The following is a 20,466-nucleotide window of genomic DNA, read 5'->3' as shown; positions in this document are numbered from 1 at the left end:
ATATACTCTGCAATTGTAAAGCACTATTCAATCAAAGGAAGTCAATATTTGGAAAGGGGTTATTAGAGCCTTTCGAAATTTGGCAAAGCGATCCTGGTAGCGCATTAGGCTTTATACAACGAGTCGAGCCTAACTGGGACCGTGTGCTATGTTAACCATTGTCCATCACACCTTAATTTTGATAGGATATCTAACTAGCACCAGATGAAATATGGGTCATACAACAATATTCCTTATCAATGGACGCAGTTGTAATATGGCTCTACAGGAGAGAAAAAAAACCATTCCACTAAGGGCAAAACCGAGCCGAAAGAACGAACGCAATTAAGATATGGCCTGCAGGCTGATAAAATGTAGGTGATCTTATGTAAAATTTTCCGGAAAATCGCATGGTGCTCACCGCTTTCCTGTTTGTCATCGGGAAGCGCCCCATTTTGCTCATTTTCCCCAATTTTTAACATTTTTTACCCTTTTTTGGACTATACCAAGCCAGGCTTTGAGAAAACAAAACATAAAAATCTAATAAATTATTTTGTGTAAAGAAGTCCACAGACATGAATAGGGTTGACTCCGTTTAGTTTAGAGTGAGATCATCACTTTGAGGCTCATAGACTTCAGCATCTGAAGCAGCAGAACGGCGTTAGGTAGTTATCGAAATACACGCAACTTTTTGCAAGTTAAGTTTTTACTAACCTGATTACAACAGATATACCTGAATGTCCACATTGGCTCAAAAACATCCAAATGTTGATCCAAGAATTTGTATTAGAAAATCCCGTAGTTGAATACACCATTTGCCACACTTCTTTATTATTTTACAATTTATAAATGACCAGTTTTAGGTTCCGGTGGTACTCTAAACGGAAATTCCGTAGTGTAGAGGATAAACGAGTGCTCTACAGTATAATGCATTCATTCTTACTGACCGAAAATGATATGGCAGAAGCAGATTTCGTTTTATTTTATCTGTTACTTATGACGTGAAAAAATAATCCCACTGCGATCTATAATATCTCCGGGAAAATGGATTCAAAATTTGCTAATATATTTTTTCATTGGAGGTCAATCTAAGGTGGTTCTTTGAAGACAAGTTGTATAAAAATCGATCAAAAAATAGTAAATATAGAGCCAAAATTACATTACGGCAAGTACACTAATTTTTGAAGTCCCGGCGGGAACGTAAAGGTTAAACTAGGTATACAATAAGGCCGAGCCTACACAATTGTGTAGGAATGAGAAACAATGTGCATAAAAGTAAGTTGTAAAAGTTATTTCCCGTAAATTTTTAATTACATGAATTAGAGATACTTATTGTCAATAATTTGTTATCCAAGCAATTTCGAGATACGGATCCAATAAGAAAATACGACAGATAAAACTTTTTGCTGTTTTCACAAGATTTTGAAGACTAGATAATAATTAATCCAAGCACAAAAGAAAAATTCTTTTCAGCTATTTTCTATTTGTTGTACGAGATACGATGTTTACACAAGAGATTGGTGCCATATAAGTAAAAGTACGACGTTTAGAGAGGAAAGGAAATTTTTTTAAAAGTAGTCATGTCTCACCTACACAATTGTGTGGGCTCGGGCTTAAAGGGATATTTTGTAAAATATGTGAATTGTGTCACAATTTCACTCAGTTGTAGCACTTTGCTGGACACGATAGTTTTGACTAACTTAGTCGGCAGTTGACGTAACAACCATCACCATCGTTGTCGGAGTTTGGAAAAACGCTTTATATTTATTCAAACTAGATCACCGTAGGTATCTGTTGACATTTTCAACCAATTGCATTTTTTTCTGAAAAATGCCTACGCCAATTCTTGCGAATAATCAGTCGTTTTGATGAACCTTCATCAAAACAGGTTATCGTAAAAACTAGGCTGTATTCCCTCTAACAGTTCAATTACGTCATTTTTTCTACCACTATCTTCAGTGGTCGTGGAAATAAATTGGCAAGTGAAGATTCAAAATGTCCGGTGGAGATGCTCTGGATCTATTACAAACATGGTACTTCCGACAAGGGTGAAGAAAGTGATTCCGGTTTGCTGACGATTCAAGCCAACGTGCAACTGCAACCAGTATTATCAGCCACTCCGAAGTCAAAAGCCGCAGCGAAATAAGTGTTAGAGAAAATCAAGTGCCGTGAATTAGGGATAGCCGCCCTGTAGCCGTAAGGTTGCTGTTGGGAGCACTGCACGTACACAGCCGAACGTTCAGCCGGGGTGTGTTCTTTTAGCGACCACGGTCAACTAAACCCCGGAAAAAGGGAAACGACGCCGAATGTAAAAAGTGAAAAGCCGTGCTGGGTGTGCAAGAGAACTGATCATAAGATCAGGTTTTGCGACAACTTTCGTAAACTAAACATCGCAGAACATCCAAAGCTGGTCGAAAAGTTCAAGTTGTGTGAACTGTGCCTTAATAACCATGGAAAGAGCCGCTGCAACTTTAAGATTCGCTGCAACGTGGCAGACTCAAGGAGTTCATAATCCGCTTTTGCACCGTTCCGACGAAGCTGTTCAGATAATGGAGGTCCAGTGTAACGCTCACAACCGTCTGAATCCCTCCGTGTTGCTAAGGATGCTACCGGTTACGCTTCACGTCGGGAACCGACAACTGGATATCCTTGCATTTTTGGATGAGGGGTCCTCCATTACCCCGGTCGAGGATTCTATCGCCAACAAGTTGAAGATCAACGGAACAGCTGAGCCCCATTTACAGGGCCTGCCGGTTGAGGATTATGACGCAGAAAAACCGAAAATGACGATCGGGTTGAACAACATGCACGTATTCGCTCCGCTCGAATCTAGGGTTGGTAGACCGGGCGAGCTAATCGATGTTCGGTCGCAATTAGGCTGGACAGTCTACGGACAGAAGAACCAGTGTTCGTTCTCGAGTGCGGTGGTGAATTTTCACGCAGTGGAGTCAGCGAGCAACCAGGCGTTGTATGGTATGATTCGCAGTCAATACGTGACGGAGGAAGCAGGAGTTACACCGGCCAGAATTCCGGAGTCGGCCGAAACTGTCTATCACCGACTATCAATTGAAGGGTTACGCGCATATTGCGACACCGGCTGAACTCTTCGACACCGATCCAGCAGCGGTGTGGGATCTACCACTTAACGTTGTGACGAATCCTAAGAAGCCGGGAAAGGTGCGCCTTGTGTGGGACGCAGCTGCAACAGTAAACGGCGTTTCCCTGAATACAGAACTAACGTCTCTCCCGGCAGTAATTCAACGCTTTTGTGAGCGAAGCGTCGGGTTTGGCGGATTAGAGCGGAGGATAAACAGGCGCAACAGTTCCTGTATCGTCCTTCAAATAACGACAAACTGCAGGTGTTCGTCATGGACGGATCGACTTTCGGTGACTTTCGGATCGACTTGCTCACCCTGCTCTGCGTAATTCATCAAGAATCTAAATGCAAAGGAGCACGCGGAGCAGTTTCCGGAAGCGGCGGCAGCGATTGTGAAAAACCATTATGTCGACGATTATTTCGACAGTTTAGAGACGGTTGAGGAGGCAATTAGGAGAGCCCAGGAGGTGAAAGATATCCATTCACGTGGCGGTTTCAACATCCGAAACTGGATCGCAAATTCGTCGGAGTTTCTGCGAGAGATGGGAGAGCAACGCGACAGCAGCGCGGTGCATTTTCACCAAGACAAGCAAGCCGAAACAGAACGGGTGCTTAAGATCGTCTGGGATTCTAAAGTTCCTGGGAGTTTTCCTTCTCCACCATCACCAATGCAGGATTCCAGTCGAAGATCTCAGGTGAAGTGCTGCGAACGAAGAGGAATGTTCTCAGCTGCGTTATGGCGATGTTCGACGTTAGGCCTACTAGCACCGTTCACGATATCCAGAAAAATGTTGATTGAAGACTTGTGAAGAACCGGGTGTAAATGGGATGAGCGAATCGACGACGAATCGATGGAGAAATGGATGCGGTGGGTTTAGTTGCTGCCGACGATTGCGGAGATTAGGATTCCGCGAAGCTATTTCGGGAAAGCGCACTCCCAAAAAGTGAAACACCTACAGCTTCACATATTCACCGATGCTGGAGAGAAGGCGTACCGGTGCGTAGGATATTTTCGTGCTATCGTCAACGAAGAGTTGGTTTGTTTGCTGGTGATGAGTCGTACCAAGGTTGCCCCGCTGAAGCAACTGAGTGTTCCACGACTAGAACTGCAGACCGCAGTGCTGGGTGCCAGGATAGTACGCACCGTTCAAGAGAGCCACAGTTACAAGATTCAGCAAACGTTCCTGTGGACCGATTCGCGCACGGTCTTGTCTTGGATTAGATCGGATCAGCGAAGGTATAAGCCATTCGTCGGTTTTCGCATTGGAGAAATCCTCAGCAGTACGAATCTGTCCGATTGGCGTTGGACACCGACGAAACTAAACAAGGCGGACAGACTTACTAAGTGGAGGCGTGACGCACAGTTGGAATAGAACAGTAGCTGGTTCAAAGGGCCCAGTTTTTTGTACCAAGACGAGGCGAACTGGCCGCAGCAAACTGCTCTGGCCGCAGTTCCTGTTTCATGACGTGGTTGTGCAGGACACTCTGGTCGACGTTCATCGGTTCTCCAAATAGAATGTTAGGACGGTGGCTTGTGTATGCCGATTTGGGTCCATGATGTTAAAAACTCAAAATCTCAAAACTCATCAAAAATCAAAATTAACTGTGAATCATGTTAATTTGATCCTATGCAAAAAAAACTCACGCGTGAGTTTTTCTGTTTTTCACAGCAAGAAGCACAAAACTCACACATATTTCTTCTCGCTTGATCATATTCTGATTTACTTCAACTGCTTCCCGGAGCTATACACATATACATACAAATTCGTTGAACAGCATAGGCATTCTCTCGTGCGATACGTAACTGTGAGTGAGCGTAAGATAATGAATCTCTAAATAAATCGTGAAGTTAAACTAAAACACACATTTAAACTACATTTGTATCTAATTCTTATTAGGATTTTTACTTTCTAGTTAAGAAAATGTCGATTTTCGCGAAGGAAAAATGTAAACTCCGCCAATTTGTTTGCCATCTTAATTCATGAATGTGTGCTAGCTTTTTTCGCTGCTGATGTTTTCTCTGACGGTTAATTCTCTTTCGCTCTCTGGTTCGTTGTATGAAATGCCAGCTGTGGAAGAAGTAAGCGAAATGCTCACAGCTGAATTTGGTTCACATCGCATAGCAATAGAGACATCGCATATAATAGCGAGAGAAAATCATATGTGAGTTCGGCGCTTCTAATCAAGGTTGAAATTTCATGGTGCTTGAAATCTCATTGAGTTTTTTGCTGCTATGAATTTTTCAACGCTGGGTCCAACTGTCGAAGGCGGATGAAAAGCGATCCGATCGAAACCTTGAAGGCGACGAAGAACCAGGCGAAGTCGTTGATGTTGGTGAGGTGGTCAGCAGTATGTACCCCGTTGAAGCAGGAGGAATTCCAACAGGCGTTGAGTTGACCGACGCGCGGATGCAGTGGTCATTCAATCCACCAGCTGCCCCCAACATGAGTGGGGTATGGGAGCGGTTGGTCAGATCGGTTAAGGAGGCGTTGAAAGCACTGAACGACGGGAAGCGGTTGACGGATGAAATTCTACACACGTCAGTAACAGAAGCAGAAGACATGATTAACTCGAGGCTGCTGGTGTACGTCTTGTAGGAGACTGCTGAGGCAGAAGCGCTCAGCCCGAACCACTTTCTGCGAGGTGTTTCACCGAATGAGCCACAGATGGTTCCCCCTCCACCGTACCCAGCAGAAATTGTTCGGGATGCGTATAAGCGTTCGCGGGAGTTGGCGCAGGAGATGTGGGGCCAATGTATCAAGGAGTACATGCCGTCGTTGAACCAGCGGTCGAAATGGCACGGTGAAGCGAGGTGACCTAGTCTACGTAGTCGAGGGGTCAAAGCGAAGATCCGGGTACGTGGATGAATCGAGGAGGGCATCCCGGCGAGTGACGGTCGCGTACGGCAGGCGTTGGTCCGGACGAGCAGTGGTTTGTTTAATTAAGCCTAATCAGCAAAAATCGTTTATATTGCAGTTCAGCAAACGTCCTTAACAGGATTTTTGGAGACGATTTCCATACGAGTATCAGCTAGAGGGTGAAAGGGGTGTACCACAGCATGTGTGTTGCGTTTTTTTTTCTGAATACATTAGGCTTTGGTTTAAAAAGCAGGTTTGTATTGTCATTAAAACGACAAATTACCATTCATGTTATATATTTTCTTGATAACTTCAGCAACATAATTTATCGATATCACGATAAAGCGCACAAGAACGATGTTCCGGTTGTGAAACGTGGAAGTCCTATTCATGCCTTTTTGTGGGACGATGTAATTGTAGGACGAAAGGCCTATCACATTGCCAGTATATTTTGTAAATTTTTCTCTTCTTTTGGGTCCAACCTTTACATTACTTTTTGACAGGACAATTATTCGGCCCAAAACCAGAATTGGGATTCGATGGTGTTGCTATACCTACTTATTAATTCCACGTCGATCAAAGCTCATCAAATTAGAGTGAAGTCCTTGAAGCTTGGACATACTTACATGTCCGCAGATTCGTTCATGTACATTTGTAGAGCGCAGAATAAGCATGTCCTCCGAGAAGAAGTATATAGCTTCCCTGACTTGTTAACTGTGTGAAAAAGTCAGGAGGTGACGTAGAACCACATGACGCTGTTGGGATGAAACCATGGGATTTTATCGAATCTATCGTTAAATTTAAGCCTTCTGTTATAAACTGAACTAAAACTGAAGGACAAACCAAAAATAACCAGCTTTAAGCCAGTAATATTGAAGTGACATGTTTTTCAAATTTATTAAAGCACGCCTATTTTCAACTAATGATTATTAAACGTGTGTATTGATTGCTATTGTGTTTATTATTGGTTAAAAGGTGATGGAACAAATTAAATAAATTTACAACTCAGTTGAATTTGTGTAGCCGATCCGTGCGTTTCCCGAGCAAGGATTGACATCAAAAGTATATCAAAATTATTATATATTCTGCTGTTGATATCAACTAGAAAACATGTTTTGTTACCAACTCAAAATGGCACTTATGATGTATCAGACTTTGCTATCATTTTGTTTTCATTTTTATTGAAAGAAAATGTGTTGACAGATTCTATTTATGATATAAATAAGCCTTCGATATTTAAAATAATCTATCTTCACATAATTTTTTTTTCTAGTAAAATGGTTGGTTCAAATTATATGATGATAGCAAAATGATGATGATATGATAGTAAAATGACAACTAATTTTGCTTTCCTATTAATATTGTGTAACAGCAAGGTTAGTATTCCGTTTGATATTTTTGATAGCAAAAGTAGTATTCAATTTAATTTCACAGCGTTGTATTTTTGCAATCAATTTTGATATTTTAACCGCTAAGTCGACCAAAATGAAATCACACCAAGTATTCAGAATCCCTTACATCAAGATATCAAATTTTGTTTTCAATTTGCTCTAAAACTTTGCTCGGGTTGCCTTTTGATCAGCGCGATTCGAAAATTTTCGTATTACATATGGTTATAATGCCAAAATGAAGTTTTAAAACTATTGACGAAAAAAGTGATGAAGAAGAATAATTCTTCATCACTTTCCCCTACCGTCCCTTCATCAACTATAGAACCACCGTTTCAAAAAAATATTAACCGCATTTCAAGGTCAAGACTACAAACACGAGATTTGGTCTATTTCATAGGAACGGAGGAACAGCGTCACACACAGTACCTTGTAAGTCGCAACTCGCAAGAGCCTGCATGGTGTCTTCGTCCCGCCAGTAAAAACAAGGTTAGATAAAACTTCTCGGTCGGTGGTTTCTACCGTAGACGTAGGAAGAGGCACAATTTGTGTCTAACAACACAACCCATGTCGCTAGCTTAATAAGGGGGGTTGCGCAGCCTCCTTTTGTCCAGCGCCTCTATGGTACTCTAAAGGTACAAGTAACTGTGAGCCACATGCCCTGGCGGGTGTTGTGGGTTCGAATCCGGTTATAATATTTGGTGAAATTAGACGTCAACTATGAAACCACGGAAGTACTCTACTCGACTAACTGAATATATTGGTCTGTTTCTCGAGAGAAGCTTTCGATGCGTGCAGCGGGTAACTAATTCCTCAACACACCTGTCGAACTTTAATGAATTATTTTAAATTAGTCCAACGTGCAGCAGACTCTAAATAGGTGAGTGAAACATTTGATCTGATTTAGTTCCGCGTTGATAAAATCGGTTCATTAATTCAATTCAATCTAAAAGCGCGTTTCAATCGAATTCGTCAAACTTTTTTTTTGAGTATATTCGAAGAACTTGTTATTTCGTTTGCTATTTTGTGGCATGGTTAAATATCTTATCTGAGGAATCTCACGCCCTCGATAAAAATTGGAGTGCAATTCTTGTCAGGAGTGCCACAGGGTAGCAGTATAAAACCATCATTTTTAATGCTATTAATCGCTGCTGCTTGTAGATTCTTGTCCAAAACAGGTATGCCTGATAAGCTGAAACCATCCAGTGCTTTAGCGGCTGGTAGATAGTTTTCAGGCTTGGTGTTCCAGTAAGTTTGAGAAGAAGTTTTTATGGTAATTTAGACTTATTGATTATTATTCATTAAACTTAGTATAAATATTTTTGGTAAAATCCGTTTATAGCAAAGAACAGATTTTATTGTGAATTCGTAATGCAAATATTACAAATCAAACCTAAATAATTCTCGATTTTCTGCACAACGATTTCATATATTATTTATTTGTTTTGCCTGTCCACTTTCAGGCGTCCGCACAGTCTTCACATCGTCTGGACACGCCGCTCACGGCGAGTGGTTTCCAACGCTCTCGCCTGGGAACCGGATCTCGTCAATCCGGTCAGTAGCACAATGGCCTGGCCAATGCCGGACAACCACACGATAGCCGTCACACTGTTCAAAGATATCCGAACGCACGAACTCGAGGACAAAGATTGGACCTTTGTGCTGGAGGATGTTTCCCAGCTGGGTAAGAAACGACCGCTAGCGTCCGCCACAATTAACATGCGCAAGTACGCCAGTATAGAGTCGACACAGCAAACGTTTTCGCTGGAACTGAGGCCTGTTTCGAAGAAAATTGTTTCGGCACAATTGGAACTGACTTTGAGTTGCGTTTTCCTTCGGGAGGGAAAAGCAACCGACGAAGACATGCAGAGTATCATTTCGCTGATGTCTGTTAATAATGTGACCGATATTGCCCCGCTGGACGATCTGGAGGACATCCCGGATTTGGAGAGTTCAATTGAGATTTCCGAGCACATGTTGGATTTCAGGCAACAACTGGAACAGTTGACCACTAGTCTGAACAGTTCTGATCTGGCAACGCCAATGAGTGGTGAGTGTTCTGCTTTATTGCAAAGTAAATTTTAGCTAAAGCTAAGCTCTGTTTATTTTTCAGTTCCCTCTCTCTCGGACGATCAAACACCGATAATTAGTGGGTCGAGAGATATGTTCAAAGAGATTTTGAATGACCGTGGATACATTTCGGTAACTAGCGAGGGTGGCGCAAAAGACCCAGAAGAATACAAAACAATACCTCCAGAAACTAAGTTTAACACAGCGCAAGAGATTCCGACAGAATTGGATAGGAGTAGCAGATTTGAAGATTTCCAAGACACCCATATTCCACACACCGCAAACTCATTAGACGAAATCCAAAAAGCGGAAGATGAACAACTGGATCCATTGGAGGCACTCGAAGAAGAAAAGACACCCGTCAAACCTCAGGCTCCACCGCCCGAGCCAGCTCCGGTAGTGCAGAGTCCAACCGTACCAACAGATATGGATAGTGAATCTTTCAGCAGAAAATCTCCAGAAGAAAACCAGAACAGCCGAGCAGAGTTGAAGCCACTAAATCTCATCAAGAGCTACGATCACCAACCACCGGAGAAAGTCGTACCGGTCGTAACGAATCCTCCGGCGGCGGTGGTAGAACAGGAAATTCCTCCGATGAAACCAATTCTACGGGATAGTACGCCGGGCCAAGATCTACTCGAGTGGTGTAAGGAGATCACGAAAACTTACCACGGCGTGAAGGTTACGAATCTCACCACCAGCTGGCGCAACGGAATGGCATTCTGCGCTATCATACACCATTTCTATCCTAGTCTGATGTAAGATAATTCGGTGATTGTTGATGTTTCCTTGTGTATAATATTGAGGTTCGTTTTTCAGTGATATGACCAATCTTTCCCCTGGAAATGTGATAGAAAATTGTCGAACAGCGTTTGATGCAGCAGAAAAACTAGGAATTCCACGTGTTATCGAACCACGTGATATGAATATGCTTGCCGTGCCGGATAAGCTGGCCGTTATGACCTATTTGTACCAGTTGCGAGCGCACTTCACCGGTCATCAGCTTGAAGTTCACACTATAGGTAAGTGCTCAGTTTATCTCTAGTACCCAGTAAATCAGTTGACAACGGAAATTGGTGGTGGTTCCATTATAGACTATTCTATTCCTACTTTCACCTAGATTCGGGCGTACCGTGTAAGGCTTGCTTCGATGCGGCCGAACAAGCTATGTGCATTTACTCGCAAACGAAAAATAAAAGAGGTAGTAGGCTTAGTAGTACGAGGGCTTTGGCCAACAAAATGATACGTTGAAATCTTCACAACTAACCTCGACTTAGGTTCATATTATCTACTACAACAGTGCCTTAATGCTCGAAGCGCTTATGGTTTGCCTCATGCAGAAGCGAAAGAGAAACAAAATCATAAAAATCACACATAAATCATACGCATCATAACTATTGCCGTAAAAAGTACGCAATTCATTGATGCTTTTGCTTTGAATATGTATAATCGCTTTCTCACGATACCCATTCCAAAAAGTTTATTACGATATTAATAATAAATAAAGTCAATAGTCGACGGTGAAAAAGGACGTCGGTTCATTAACCTAACCAAAGCTGAAATCCAATAGAGTTCTTTTGATTGCTATTAAAAACGGCGATTGTGATTGGATTTGATTGCTGCATTTTCATAAACTCATTATCATGCATTAAACACATTACACTCTCTGATTTTTCTTTTTCTTTTTTGTGTGACTTGTAATATGAGCACCTATCTGTTATAAAAAAAGCACTCATATTTTAAACGAATGTTAAACGAAACTGAACTCCACTGGTGCAGAACAATCGGTGATTCTTTTTATTACGTCTACCACGATCATCCTCGGTTGATGATAATTACGAAAAGCTGACAGAGGTTTCAACTTAATCGGTTGGTCTTGTATACGATTATCTGGATCGCTCCACTGGAGATTGCACAACGAAGCAAACCCGCAAGAACAAGAAAGTTCCAATGTGCTGAGTCAGACTTTAGAACCGATAGTAGTAACAACACCCAGTTCGCAGAACGATCGCGCTTATCGTCTTCCTAGACAGTAGAAGTACAGACGTGGCATATTAAATTGCTAGCCAAATTGATCAACCTTTTGCGAGACCAAGTCGGGTATTCTTGGGAGATGAATGGTGAAATTACGCTGTGAATCAGTTCTCTTGATCTTTTTTATTTCGCTAATTGGCAACGAGATTTTGGTTTCTCGATTTGTGGAAGTGAACAATGCAATGTAAGTTGACTTCCAAGCAAACGAAATTTTTTCCTAAAGTAGCAGAAGATGCTGTTGGTACCTGATCCGTTACTCACTTGTAAGTCCGTGAGAGCTCATAACTACTTAGATCAACAGTAACTACAATTTTTAAGTGTTCGAAGCCCCTCACGTTTTGGTTATAGGCCATATTTGATTGAATTTATTTCCATATTTTCATATTCCTCGTTCTGGGGCGTTTGAAGACACTAATTGTCAGTAAATTTTTCGTGCACTAGCCTTCAAATAACTCGATCATTTGTTGTAGTCTCAAGCAGTCAAGTATATAAGGTTTATAGTCGTCAGCATAAAACAAGCGGCATCCAGTTGGTACGACTACACTGAGCTCGTTGATGAATAATGTAAAAAGCAATGGGCCTAAATTGTTTCCTTGAAGAACTCCTGATAAAGCTTGCTTCATTTAGAATTGGAACAAACTTTTGCTCTTATTGCGGCGCTCTTGGTGGACGGATTTGAAAGTTGTTGGCGCCCACGTGTCGGAAATTTTGTTAGCTTCACCTGTGTATTTTTGACATTCCGCAAAACGACTGTATTTCGTAAACAAACAACATGGAAGCCGAAACAAGGGAAAATTGTGCACAGTTATTTAGAAAATCCATTGTGGTCTGCATCTAGGCTAGCTAAGCAGGTGAAATTGCCCAGAAATATCGTATGGCGCGTTATCAAACGGTATAAGGAAACATTGACGACGGTTCGGAAGCCTCAAGCTAATCATCGGAGTGGAACTGTCGATCGGAAACTGCGTGGTAAGATTTTGAAGACCATCAAGAAGAATCCCAATCTGTCGGACCGTGATTTGGCCTGAAAATTCGGTGTTTCCCATTTCTGCCGCTGGAAGCATATCTGTCCCATGTTACAAAACACGACAATGTGAAAATCGCGCTCAAAGTTGAAAAACGGTTTTTTTTTCTAATTATTTAATTTTAATGTTATTAATTGTCCCTCTTTGAGAAAATATTGAACAACTTCAATAAATCTCGCGGAACTTTTCAAAAGGTCCTAAGTAACAAATGTTAAAAAATCGAGTTGATAGATGATTATAGTTAATCACATGCCTATAACTATTATACGAAAACATCCATGCAAATTGATATTCTTTGAATTGAGAAAATCAAAGCAAGTAAAATATCCTATGTACAATTTTGATTCATTCTCGTTCCATTGTTATATTGGACATTTGCTTTGGTAACCAAGACAACGTCCAAAGTAACAAAACAAATCAAACAACTCTAATCTGTACTTTGGTCGTTATTTGTATTCAAGTTTATTGCACATCAAGTTCCAAAAATCTAATCTTGAACGCACCGAAGGCAGTTGCTTATTCAAAAGGATGCCCATTAGTTCTTCAGCTAGTGTTTATTCTGCATAGAATACGGAAAAAACAAGTGCTATCTAACCAATTGAACGGTAATTGCGTGAAATATTATAGTGATAATACATCATATAAACTTATACTGACTGACTGAACAATTTTAATATACTTTTCAGCTTACGGCATCCTTCTGAGTCCCGTAACGCTGAAATGTGTCTAAAGCAATTCAGATATGGATGATTAAATAAAGACTCTGATAAATGACTGTATTTAAGGAGTTTTCGTTAATAAATAATTTTTTATATTATTTTCCATCTGTATTTCTGTTTAATGGATTTTGCAAAGTGTCTTACAACCGGAGGCACTTTTGTTGGCAAAAAATACCCTGTTTTCTAATTTTATTATAACTTTTTTGTTTTAAGCGAAAAAATACGCAGTCTTTAGCAAACGAATTTGTATGTCTTCAAACTTTTAAATGCTTTAAAAATATTCGAGATTGATTGATCCGATTAAGAAACTATGACCAAAAAACAAAACCTTTTTCATAACCGGGGACATTCCCGTATATGTTTGTTATATCGTATGGAGAGATGGAAAATGAACAATATTGAAAGATATCGCCAACTGTGCAAATCATGATCTGTATAGCTTATGACAAACAGTGGATCTGCGGTCACATGAATTTGATATCACAGCAGTCGATTACAGAGTAACATCTTATCTAGCAGTGGGCAAACGGGTACCAATGTTGCTTACTTTGAGAATAGCGCTCAGCACACAACTAATAGCTGGCCGGTATTTGTTAAATTTGTTTATGCAGTCATATGAATCAAATCATACTAATGAATCAAATCTGTTAAACATAAAAATCAGATCTGTTAAGAATGTTAAATTAATCGTCAGAAGATGATAAATTATTTATTGATTACACATAGCGATTTGAACGAAAGTCTTATGTTCTTAGACGTTAGAAGAAATTTTGCCCCGTTCCTGCTCATATGTACAGCCACTATGTTAAATATCATGATATTGAAATCGTATCATAGAAATATCGCATGAAATGAGAAAATTCAAAACGACCAATCTAACAATAAGTTAATCAAAGCGACCTATGTAATATGTCCAATGTACATTCCGGTTGAAAAAATGTCCTATGTAACTTTTTGGGCTTATTCAATGTAAATTCTGCATAAAATTACAAGATGTCTTTATTACTACAAAGTACATTTATGCATACTGACTTTGCCGAGGACAGAATAGAAAAAAATTGATTCAGTTTTAAACACTTTCAAATAATATTTCATCAATCTTCGCGCGCGCTTTATTCGTAAAAAATGTTTTGTTAGATAGGTCCTTTTGAAAAGTTACGCGAGAAATTTTTTATACAACGTGAAAACATATATATGAAATGTTATATGCACTGAGACAAATCTGCGTCTGCGGAATGACGTGGGACAAATTGTCTTCATTTTTTTGTGTTTTTTAGTATAAACACCATGTTTTCGGCTTATTTTAAAAATACATATAGAATTATAACGTCGCACTCTTAAAAAATTTGACCCACTTTCACAAAAAGTGGAACAGTTCAAAACATGCGTATTTTTTACACACTATTTGGAGTAACTCTTACTCCTTTTATGAGTTCAACGCAGAAGCTCATTAATGAGCAATATTTTTTCAAAAATGAGTGCCATTTCATCCAAAATTGAGTAGTATTTACACAAATTATGATTAAATATAACTCAGTTATGAGGTCGACCTAAACTACTCAGAATTGAGAAATTGCCAAAATACTCAAATTTTTGGGTTGGTCCACTTTTTGTAAAAGTGAATCGGATTTTACTCTTTTTTATTTAATCTTTCATTTAATCATTCGTGAGTTAAATTTTTTAAGCGTGTAACCAGCAAAATGTCGAAAACGACAAAATGTCACATGGGACAATTATGCTTCCACCGGCAGCATAGTACCGTGAGGAGAATTCGACTCCGGGAAGGAATCAAGTCCATAAACCATAAAAAAGAATAGTGGGGCTCGGGGGAATGTTCCAAGCAAGTTTAAATTTGTTTTTGCCGACAACTTTGCACGAAAGTTTATGATTTGGCAGGGCATTTGCAGCTGTGGCAGGAAAACGAAAGTTTTCGTTACAACAAATAAGAGAATGACGTCGGAACTGTACCAAAAGGAGGGTCTCCAAAAACGAATTTTGGCGTTCATTCGATCCCACCACCATCCTGTGGTGTTTTGAACAGATTTGGCAAGCTGTCATTACAGCAAAGTCGTTCAAGAATGGTATGCAGAGAAAGGCGTCCAGTTTGTTCCGAAAGACCTTAACCCACCTAATTGTCTGCCAGTTCCGCCCTATTAATACTATTAATACTGGGCAAGCGGAGATGCAAATGCGCAGATCGGGAGGGAGGAATTCTTCCGTCCAGTCAGTGGAAAACATAGCCTTCATGTGTCGACACATGATAACGGTCTGAGGTTCATAAATTTTGCCGCGGCCAGAGGGACGGCCATCTGTAGCACCTACTTTCCACGTTTGAATATTCGGAAACACACCTGGAGGCATCCAAATGGAGACTCTAGCCCTCAGATCGACCATGTCTTAATTGACGGTCCACACTTTTTAGATGTTATCGATGTACGGTCTTTTCGGGGACGAAATATCGACTCTTACCACTATCTCGTAGTGAACAAGATTCGCGCAAGGCTGTCGAACACGGTGGAAGCTCGCACTGAAAGGACACTGCGTTTCAACATCCAGAGACTGAAACAAGGGGATGGACTCTCTAACCTGCTATTCAACATCACCTTGGAAGATGCATTACGAAGGGCAAACGTGGAAAAGAATGGAACTATCATCACGAAATCTCACATGCTTCTTGGTTTTGCGGATGACGTCGATATCATCGGAATCAACCGTAGAGCAGTGGAAGAGGCCTTCAGGCCTTTTAAAAGGGAAGCGGCAAGATTGGAACTTACCATTAACACCACCAAAACGAAGTACATGGTTGCTGGTAGGGAATGTGGGAGCCCAAGTGGTGTTGGTGTCGAGGTGGAGTTAGATGAGGAACGTTATGAAGTAGTGAAGGAATTTGTATACCTTGGTACACTCCTGACTTGTGACAACGATGTAAGCCGCGAAGTGAAACGACGAGTTGCAACCGCGAATCGGGCTTTCTACGGATTACGTAGCCAGCTGAAGTCCCGTAGTTTGCAAATTCGCACAAAATTGGCGCCTTACAGAACACTAATCCTCCCAGTGGCCCTTTACTGACACGAATCATAGACGCTAAAGGAAGCTGATCGGCGAGTGCTAGGGTTTTTGAGCGTAAAATTCTGCGATCTATACTTGGCGGCAAAATGGAAAATGGAGTGTGGCGCAGACGCATGAATCACGAGCTGTACCAAGTATACAAATATGCTGATATAGTGAAGGTAATGCATTGTGGCAGGCTACGGTGGGCTGGACACGTGGCCAGAATGCCCGACGAAAGAGTAGCCAAAACTATTTTCAGCAGAGAACCTGGAAGAGGCCATAGACTCCGAGGCAGACCCCACTCCCGTTGGGTGTGTGCTGCCGAAGACGATGCACGTTCAGCTGGTTTGGAGAACGGCAGCCCAGGACCGACGGTACTGGAGGACCATAATTTGTTCGGCGCAGGATCGGTAACGGACCGTTGCCACTAAAGTAAATAAGTAATACTGGGTAACCATAAAGAGGAGACTCAAGCCAAAGGGAAAAGTTGTCAAAGACATCAATCAGATGAAGATCTGGTGAAATAAGATAGCCAAAACGATGGACGAAGAAAGTGCGCGCCGCCTAATGAGCCATATTATAGGAAAAGTTCGCGAATTCCTTCAAAACCGTGAGCCCCTAAGAGGGGAGGCTCCCATACAAATGAAACACAAATTTCTGCATAACTAGAGAACAATCAAGCAATTGAAATTAAATTTGGCGTGTGGGAGGTTTTGGAGGCAAGAATTTTTTTATGATAGTTTGAGACCCCTCACCCCTGTAGTAGGGGAATAAGGACTCTCATACAAAAAAAAATTCTGTTTCCCTGAGCGCCACTAGTCCTCATGAGAAGCTCCCAGTTACAATTCATACAATTCTGTACTGAAAGTCGTAGGTCAATCACTTGCTATCGTCAAATACGATATAGTATAAACTTATGTTCGTTTCATTAGACTATATTTACGATACTGAATTTATTAAAAATCAATAACGATAATTTTCGTACATTGATATACGAGTTGGTGTTTGCTGGGCTGATTTCTCACGAGTTATTTGACACGCGAATGTGCTATGTAGAAAGACGATATGAGGCTGTGCTTTCGCGGGTATGTAAGTAGCAGAATATCAGTACACAGCCATGGTGGCTGTTTGATTTACGCTTGCGTGAGCGGCGTAAGCGGTGAATGCTATGTTTTTCATACCCTCTCGCGTGAAACTGGTATTTTTTTTAGTTATAGACGCTTTAACCCTAATGGTCATTCGCGTCTATGAAACTGGTATGCAGTTGAACGAAGTTAGCTTACTTAAGGAGCTTGCAACTACGGTTAAACCGAAAAAATAAATAACTATTCTGGGTAATCATTTACAACACTGATTCGCATTCGTCAATTTTCACGAAAATTGTTGATAGCACCATGTATTGTGACAGATTGATTTGAAGTATTATAGTAGTCTTACAACCAACATGTGGACAGCCAGTTGAAATATCAATTGGCTAACGTCCTCTGCAGCTAACTAGTTCCTTTCGAAACTCTACAGCTAATGGCATACTCGATAGAAATATAATTGATTTTCCTCACTTTGAGTATTGTTGCGTCACGCCGCATGTACAAATATCCCTGTTTTCGTGCAAGACTACAGTTTAGAACAAATTCTTACAGTATATGGATGCAGCCTGGCAAAAAGAAAGGATAACCGCTTATTTTTCTATGACGTTTCATCTTCAGGATATCAAATTGGTTTAGATTCAATGTTTAAAGATAAAATCGGTTTAAGAAAAAGGGGTGGTTTTGCACTTTGGCGTATTTCCCAAGGACAGATATCAAATGGCTATAGGTTTAACCCCTCTAAGGTCTACATCATTTTTAGCACAGCAAAATTCACTAAAATGGCCGTAACTTTTTTATCTTTCAATATTTTTCCAACAAATTTGGGAATTTTGCCGAAAATATTTTCTATTTTCATAATATCTATAGATAATGGCCATATGTCATATGGTCGCGGAGTTATTCCGGAGTTCCTTGGGGGACCGAGATATGGCTTTTTTAGATAAAGTTGCCAAATATCTAAAATTTGTTTGAAATCTGTTGATTTTTGTAAACATATCATCGACTGTGGACATATCAGTTACTTTGTCGCAGTTAGGAGCCATGGTTCACGTCATCCGGATCCGGGGGGACATTATAAATCCGGAACCGGTTCCCGTAACGGGACATTTCAGCATCAGTAAAGCATGTCGTGTCGCATAACAAAAAACATCAGCATTCGACAAAATAGCGATTGGCGATCACCTCATGTCTCTCAGAGGCCATATGGCCGATTCCAGGTCCCGGACAAGTTCCTCCGAAATTCGCTCCGTGCTTGAATCAGAAAAGAAACCCTCCCCGGACCCGGAACCGGTTATACGGCCTCTGAGAGACATGAGATGATCATCAATCGCCATTTTGTCGAATGCTGATGTTTTTTGATATGCGACACGACATGCTTTACTGATGCTGAAATGTCCCGTTACGGGAATCGGTTCCGGATTTATAGTGTCCCCCCGGATCCGGATGGCGCGCACCATGGCTCCTAACTGCGGCAAAGTAACTGATATGTCCACAGTCGATGATATGTTTACAAAAATCAACAGATTTCAAACAAATTTTAGATATTTGGCAACTTTATCTAAAAAAGCCAAATCTCGGTCCCCCAAGGAACTCCGGAATAACTCCGCGACCATATGACATATGGCCATTATCTATAGATATTATGAAAATAGAAAATATTTTCGGCAAAATTCCCAAATTTGGTGAAAAAATATTGAAAGATAAAAAAGTTACGGCCATTTTAGTTAATTTTGCGGTGCTAAAAATGATGTAGACCTTAGAGGGGTTAAACGTCGTAAAGAATCTTTGAACTGTTGGGACGAAGGAGTTTTGTTACTTTTACTGTTAAAGAAAACCACACTAAACAGATGGTGTGTTTAACTGTCTCCCTATCTGTGAAGAAAGGTAATCATAAAGAAAATGTATGGAGAAATATGACCTTGAAGCTTTTCCTTAATTTTTACTATTTAATGATTGATAATGAAAATTGTAATGAAAACCACATAATTTCTACATCTGTTATGAATCGATTGGTATTCTAACCATCAAAATCCATTCATAATTGGCAGAGCTATTAGCGTTCAAAATCTGTCCTTTTTTTCGTGACGCTCGCATTTTTTGATTTGTAGGAGTTACCCCCTGGATTAGCTGCCTTCCTGAGAGACGTAATTTTATCGAAAACCGTGAAATCATCCATTGTACTAGAAGTTGAAAGCGGTAACACCATTCCAAGTTGGTTCACCAGCATATTGAATGCGACAGAAATTAACTTTTTCAGCTTACCACTGCTTTGTCACGCTTCTACTAACATCGAACGCGTCGTAAATTATATTATACTAAACATCAGGTGCTTTTCAATGCCCATCAATTAATGCCCGTCTATCCTCGTTTTGCCAGGTGAAACGTCGGACGATTCCAGCTACGTGATCGGAAATTACAAGTCGGACAAGCTGACGAAGGACTTGCTAAACTTGAACGAAATGATAACACCACGAGAGGACGACCTGTTGCTGCGGAAAGAGTCCAGTACGGCACATCTGCTGGCCAACTCGAAGGCACTTCTCGGCAAGATGCTCTCGCCGGCCAAGGACCGGCTAGCAGCCGGGGCTCAGGAGGAAACGCCTACGACTCTGGACGGTGGTCAACTCATCGTGAATGGTTCCTCCGAAGAGGATCGGTCGGGCAATTGTGATGGTGTCAGCAGTGACGTTGGAGGAGGTGGTGGTGGCAGTGATGACGTTGGAGAAGGTGTAAATAACAATAATAGTTCCAGTGCTGTCAATAACAATAGGATCCGGAGTTACAATTCCGTGGAAACCAATGGCGAGCTTGAGGATGGCGTGAAAAAATCGGTCAACGACAGCTTGCCCCGGTTAGACACACAAACGGCGAATGTAAGTGGCACAACAGATGTTTTCCTCTTGTTGGTTTATTCTATGCTTTGTGTTTAGAGTGATTTGTTTTATTTTGGTTATTTTCTTGTTTTGGTTTGTTTGGTTTTCTTTTTCTTTTAGAAATTCTTAATGCGGCATAAGGAAATGAGTGAAAGGGCGAGAGTAATGATTGAAAAACTAAGAAGTACTGGTATTGATAAAACTGGTGATATTGATACTGTAAGTTTAGTTTAGTTTCGTTAATCTTCATCAAATTGGGTTTGTAAATATGTTTAGTATTGGGC

At 40.8% G+C, this 20,466-nt stretch overlaps 1 protein-coding gene across 1 annotated transcript in view; it reads left to right on the top strand.

Annotated features, from left to right (window-relative positions):
• LOC128737036 (EH domain-binding protein 1) overlaps positions 1-20,466 on the top strand; it is a 47,249-nt gene that overhangs the window by 11,185 nt on the left and 15,598 nt on the right. The window contains exons 2-6 of the mRNA XM_053831582.1: positions 8,786-9,372; positions 9,436-10,150; positions 10,212-10,414; positions 19,686-20,182; positions 20,303-20,401. Of these exons, the coding sequence (XP_053687557.1) occupies positions 8,786-9,372; positions 9,436-10,150; positions 10,212-10,414; positions 19,686-20,182; positions 20,303-20,401 (2,101 nt within the window). The remainder of the gene's footprint in view (positions 1-8,785; positions 9,373-9,435; positions 10,151-10,211; positions 10,415-19,685; positions 20,183-20,302; positions 20,402-20,466) is intronic.

The sequence above is a fragment of the Sabethes cyaneus genome, chromosome 2 (assembly GCF_943734655.1).
Source record: "Sabethes cyaneus chromosome 2, idSabCyanKW18_F2, whole genome shotgun sequence".
Taxonomy (NCBI): domain Eukaryota; kingdom Metazoa; phylum Arthropoda; class Insecta; order Diptera; family Culicidae; genus Sabethes; species Sabethes cyaneus.
Note: the sequence above shows the minus strand (reverse complement) of the source record. Positions and strands in the feature narration are given on the sequence as shown.